Source organism: Gallinula chloropus, assembly GCF_964237585.1.
Source record: "Gallinula chloropus genome assembly, chromosome: 3".
In the NCBI taxonomy this organism is placed as follows: Eukaryota; Metazoa; Chordata; class Aves; order Gruiformes; family Rallidae; genus Gallinula; species Gallinula chloropus.
This window is the reverse complement of record NC_140087.1, coordinates 69602977-69609216: the sequence shown is the minus strand read 5'-3', so window position 1 is coordinate 69609216 and position 6240 is coordinate 69602977. Positions and strand designations below refer to the sequence as shown.

At 45.0% G+C, this 6240-nt stretch overlaps 1 protein-coding gene across 1 annotated transcript in view; it reads left to right on the top strand.

Moving 5' to 3' along the window:
* Positions 1-4985: 4985 nt before the first annotated feature.
* Positions 4986-6240, top strand: part of PPP3R1 (protein phosphatase 3 regulatory subunit B, alpha) — a 37633-nt gene continuing 36378 nt past the window's right edge. Inside the window, exon 1 of the mRNA XM_084262445.1 lies at positions 4986-5195. Within this exon, the coding sequence (XP_084118571.1) occupies positions 5193-5195 (3 nt within the window). The 5' untranslated portion in view covers positions 4986-5192. The remainder of the gene's footprint in view (positions 5196-6240) is intronic.

The following is a 6240-nucleotide window of genomic DNA, read 5'->3' as shown; positions in this document are numbered from 1 at the left end:
ATACTTCACATAGCATTATCCTCTATTTTAATTTTGAAAGAGTCAGGTTACTCCCTGATATTCAAAATTTACCCTCAACTAAAACTGCTGGGGGATCAATACTACCCAGTTTTCTCTCTACCCCAAGAAAAAGAACAAATTAAGCCCTTTGGCATTGCTTCAGTTCAGACTCTAGGTTGCTCTCTGAGTCATCATCACCTTCAGAATTTGTACTGAAACAGTCAGCCAACACATGACCAGTGATAAAACAGGTACCACCTTAAAATAATTCAAGTGATTGTTTCCACAAGATTAAAGTTACATACATCATTAATATCCTGTACTGGCAGGAAGATAAGAACTTCACAAGTCAGACCGATACATGTTTTAACTCCAACGGAGTTAAACAAAAGCAGTGAGCCTTCACAAAGCTTGTACACAAGCAGAACAGTGAAAAAAAAAATCAAACACTGTACTAGTGCTTACAGCACATACCTCCAGTTGTTGCAAGGTCTTTGAGCAGTCAGCCCACAGATCTTACCAGAGTTCCCCAGAACAAATGTCTTCAGAAAAAAGCTGCCAATTACACCAGCCCTCACTACAGCTGGATGCCATCAAGAAATCTTATCAGCAGCTAGGCAAATAAGATTGCTACATGAAATTATTATGCAAACCGCAGAGTCTCAGGAAAAATGTAACCTTTTAGTCTCAATCTTCCAGGCAAATTGTTTCCATATATTTGTTCTGCAGAGAACTATCTGATACAGTGATACTCTTACAGACACAGGGCCCAAGATAGAGAAATCATTTTTATCCCGTTTATCCTAGCCAGAACTGGCAGTAAATCTAGGAAATTAAAAGACTGCTCTTTATAACCCAGTTAAGAAAAAAGTTTCATGCAGTGATTTTCAACCTGCAGATTCAAGTCCTGGGGGATGTTAATTACTGCCAAGAGCTGAAAAGTATACCCAAAGAAATAAACCTACTACCAGGACATTTAATTCACACCACGTTGGGCACCAAGATCCACACATCAGAAGCATTTACAACCACCCTTCCAGTAAATGCCCATATGCTGGAGGGAAATATACATCTGCACTTACTTTAGCAATTTGAAATCCTGCAGTGATGCAAAATGAACCAACAGGTAAGCAAACGTCACACAGCTTCTGTGGCCCACACCTTTCTTCTGATCTTCAGGAGAGTTCTGTTCTTCATTTTCCAGGTAAAAAGAACAGCATTCCACTGCATCCAACCCTTTCATTTCACCAGTTTTTTCAGCTGTGCCTTACTGGATCTGAAAAGTATTATCTCCCTCTCCTCCAAAATCTTGACAGTTTATACATGCTCTCACAAATATGCAAGAAAATAAGGGCAGACTCCCTTTGATTTCTTTCAACAAAAGACATGTAGGTGTAAAGAGAGATACAGGGAGAGATACTTCATCTTTCCAACCATTTATCAGTTCTAGGCAGATTTGATTATTATTATACCTGTTATCACAAATAAAACCAGATGAATAAATACGATGCACTGGTTTTACAGACATTAGAGTTCAGGACCTGTACTAATAGGGCAAGTGAAACATGCTGAGAAAGACACTTTTCATTTCTATCTAAAAAGGCTTCCTCTTGCTGATAAAACACAGCTTCCCCCACCCACTTGTAGCTGAAAGCACTTTCCCTCAAAGCCAGTTCATAATATGTGGCTTTCCTTTTTTTTTTTTTTCCCCTTCTAGAGCATTAAAGAGTAAGTTTGTTTATTTTGTAACACACTACTGGAGCCCATGAGAACATACATGTGCTAAAAAATTGTGTATTTTCAAGCTTTGCTGCACTGTCCCAGTAGTCTACCTGCTTTGCTGGTAAAAGCTGCTTACAGCCTCCTAAGGGTCAGGGCAGATTATTTAATTAGGTGGCAACCCTCACCCTGGGTTACAGAGCAGGGAATGCTCCACACAAATTGCTCCAGCTATGTGAGAACATAGCACATGGCAAGACAAAGAAGAATATGCTCAGGGAACCAAAGATTCAGACTATATTAAAAACCTCAAAGCTGCATCACAAATAGCAATTTAAAAGCAGCATGCTATGAAAAGAACTGCAGCTAGAGTCCAGACAGAAATTGTGAGGCATGGAAATTGTTTTCCAGACACAAGGTCAAGCACATCATTACTGCTAATAACACTGAAGAATGCAAACAGGTACAGAGTGTATAAACCTGTTTCTTTATCTGTAGCCAAACCAGCATCTAATTTCACAGAGGTACATACATATCCTAGTTTGGACAGCTGCAATAATGCTGCAGAGGAACTTTACTAAAACCAGAAACTGAACACAGCATTGCCAGAAACTTACACTAAATACCAAGTAAAATTAAAATACCCGTATTTCAAAAATCCTGGTCAGAAATAAAGATAATATTATTCAAAGTGTCAAATGCAAATCATGGTTTTCTACAGACTCTAACCTACACACTAATAAATGCCATCTTGCATTATTAACATCTAAAATAAGTCAGCTGTAAAAGAAAAAGCAACTTTGACACATTCACACAACAGAAAAAGGAATTAAAAAGGAATCAGCTCATCTCTGTACTGTACCTAGAGGTTCAAAAGTGACAACAGTGACATAACCACATTACAAGATAAAAATATTTTTGTAAGTTCTTAGCTGTCTTTACTTCTAACTTTAAAGGTAACAGTTAAGGTATTGTATTCTTCCTTTCTGTTTACCGTAGAGCCACTCCATTATGCAACAGACATTCTAGCCATATTCAACTTTATTTTGCTCATTTTACTCCAGATTTCCATCTGCTAGATAAGGTTGCAGTGACACAGATGTAAGCAGCAAGACTGTTTTACATCAGAAATTATTTTTCTTTTGGAAATCTCCAGGGGGTTTGTGCGTTTGGGTTTTTTTTTTTCCTAAAGCCGAGTCAGTTTTGATACTAGTTTCCTGTGAAATTGAGGAATGTTTTATTCCCTGATATCCTAGCAACTAACTTTTTCTTTTTTTTTTTTTTTCCCCGAAATAAAAGAGTTGTTCTAGGCACCTGTACCTCTTAATAAGAAAAGGCAGGAAATTTCTTCCCTGGAGCAGATAATTTTACAACTCTGGCCAGGCCCTGATTCTTACCAGCAAGGCCTTTTTAGCCAATGTGCTATTAATGCAAAGCTTACAGTTATGCATTAGTGTTTGTTTTGCTTTCTTTTGATGTAAATTACCTTTTGTTCACTACCATTCAGTTTCAATCATCACCATGTTCTTACTTATTTTTGCTAGATTCTTCTATGCAGACTCCCTAATCTACTCTTCGTTCTTCCCAGTTAAGATCATCGGATAGGAAGGCATGCTCCAAATAAGTTTCCAAGCAGAACCATTGTCAGTCATTAACAATTTCTGAGAACCACATTATTTATTGCCATGTTTTCCTTCAGTCTTTTACACAAGAACTTCCTAATTTGTTCCTAAACTTCACAGTCACCCTTTATCTAATTTCCTGAGCAGGCTTCTGTACAGGAGATTCCCCATTCTTCTTTGCATGTGCATCAGCATTTGATTTCAAGATTCCAGGTTTCTCCAGGAACACTTAGGGTAAGCTTGGGTAGTTCTTTTTTTACAGAGGAAGCTAAAGGGAGAGGAAATTACCACTTTAGACTGGAAAACTCGTGCTTGCTTATGCTTCTAAAAAGTTAACCTGGTTTTAAAGTAATAATGCAGTCTTCCCTTCCCCCACAAGTTAGGCTGCCATTCACCTTGATCTTGGCAGGATTGATTTGCATTTCCCTGGCAAAGTATCTAGCTGCTGAGAGCCAAACAGCAAATGCCTGAAAAACAACATCAACATAGTACTGAATCTTCTCTTTGGCAGTATTAACACAGCAATATTTTTTAATGTAATTATTATTTTCACATCACCACTTCATTTGTCACAGTGTTAAGCGCTGTGTCATGGTGCTCCAAAATAAACACATTCAGGAGAGCGAACACAGAAAGAAGGGCAAAACCAGCAAAGGGAATAGGAAATCAACTCATCTTTACTCACTATTTTACCTTACCCTTCACAGAGGTTTTAAAGGTATCATCTGGCCTAGTTAAAACCTCACATTATATAGAGATCACTCCCCCAGGGTCATTATGCAAGCAGTTTTATTGCCCTAAATCTTACCTCAAAGGGGTTACTGAGACTACATCTTTCATCTTAGTTTGTATTCAACTCTATCAGTAATTTCATATGCCATCCAGGGTACAAAGCATTAGCTAGCTGCATAAAACCACATACACTCACATAGAGTCAATTATTTCATCACAGTGCAACTCCTTTAGTTTTGTGCAATTAACTATTAACACTACTGAAACACAGTACCCTAAATTCTGTCGAGTACTACACACCTTTCAGCCCAGATAGCCTCTTGCAAAGTAGTATTAAACACATAAGGAAAATGACAGCTGGAACATAAGGAGAGATGGCTCTCCTCAGAGCCATACTTCCAAAGGCCTCACTGTGCTTTTTCCACATCTGTTTTTTCAGAGTACAAGTAATGCAAGGAATAAGGAATCTGGAGCAGCAAGGGCTCCAGCAGCACAGCTTATACAGCAGTCGAGGAGGAGCAGCAACCCGAGTAGAGAGCATGTAAGAGAACAAGAACAACCAGCAGCTCTGACAGCACTCAGAGCACCTCAGTGAACCTTTCCCCAAGCAGTCACAGGCCTATCTCGGGGTAAAACTCAACATCCACGGCCTTGCAGTGGGGGAACCTCCTAACAGGAGAGCAGCTACACAACCGAGCTCCCCGCATCCCAGCCTTCACGAAGGCTTTCCCAAGCCCTCCGGGTACGCAGCAAAACCACCACCTCCTCGCAGCCTTCCCCCGCCGCCATTTCACACTCCCCCTTCCCTCCCCTGCGTTGCCCACTGACGTCACGGCCGGGCCGGACCCCGCCTCCCCAGCGAGGGCGGCGCTCGGATGCGGCGGGTGCCCGGATGTGGGAAGCTCCGCCCCCCGCTGCCGAGCGTTAGCGCCGCTCGCGCCCCCTCCCTCGCTCCCTGTGCGCCGTTGCGGGTCAGCGCGAGCCACTGCCGCAGTGAAGGGAACCGGAGCCGGGGGCAGCGGCGGGCCTGGGGCGCGGCGGCAGCGCCGAACGCACACAGCGAGGCCGGGGGTCGGTGGATTCAGCTGCGGGGGAGACGCCTGACGCCCACCCGCCGCCATGGTGAGGACCCTCCCTCGCTTCCCCTCCCCGCAGAGCCCACCTCTGCCGCCCCGTCGGAATATTCCAGACTGGGCCGGGTCGCGGGGGTGGGGGGTGAGGCAGCGGCCCCGCGGCCCGGTCCGACCGCCGCTCCGCCTCGCTGCTGCTGCCCTGCCTCTGACCCGTCTCCTCCGCCTCCCGCCCCCGAGCCGTCCACGTCCTCCCGCGGGCGAGCGCCTCGCTGGGCTTCCCCCTCCCTCCGGGCCGCCGCTGTGGCCGCCCTACGCCTCTTTTCGGGGGCAGGCACGTCTCCCCCGCTTCCCCTTCGCCGCCCACGGGCGCCGCTTCGCCCCCGTGCGCCCCGTTGCCTCCCCGCCTACTCGCGGCCGCCTCCCCACGCCCCGGCAACGCTCGTCGGGCTCGGCCCTTGCCTTTCTCTCACCCCCTGCCTCGCTCCCTGGCACCCCCTCACCTCCCGCCCCCTGACGTGCTCCCCCTTCCTCTTGGTTCGTAGGTCCGCGTTCGCTGGCCTGCGCTTCATCTGTTTTCCAGATGTATCAGCAGCGCCCTAAGCAAGCCCGGCATTTTGGTAGTGATGTCTTGTGGGGTTGTTTTGCAATCTCAGTAGGGTTCTCCCCGCCACACACACCCCCGCCCTTGGTGCAGCAGCGTTTTTCTGTTCATGTGCACACCGGAAAGCTGTAATGCACGTAGCCCATGGCAGAGAGGCAGGCTAGATAATGTACACTTTAATTGGTCCGGGGTTAGAAAACCGATACTTCAAATATGATAGGCATGTGGGTTTTGAGACTGAAGGAGAAAGGTATGTGGTATGTCCAGGCGTGTGCGTTTGAGTTGCTCTGTTTTTTAAATCATGACGATTTAAATTTGCCTTTTACTGCTGTAAAATTAGCCAAGAGATACAGTATGGAGTCCTGTAGTATTTTACGTCGACACTAGGGGTGTCTCCTGCTTTTCACTGCTGCCAAGAAATCAACGCCCTTTTTTAATAAACATTTATTTTAGCCTAAATTATCCAGTACCCAGGCTGCAGGAAGACTCTGGC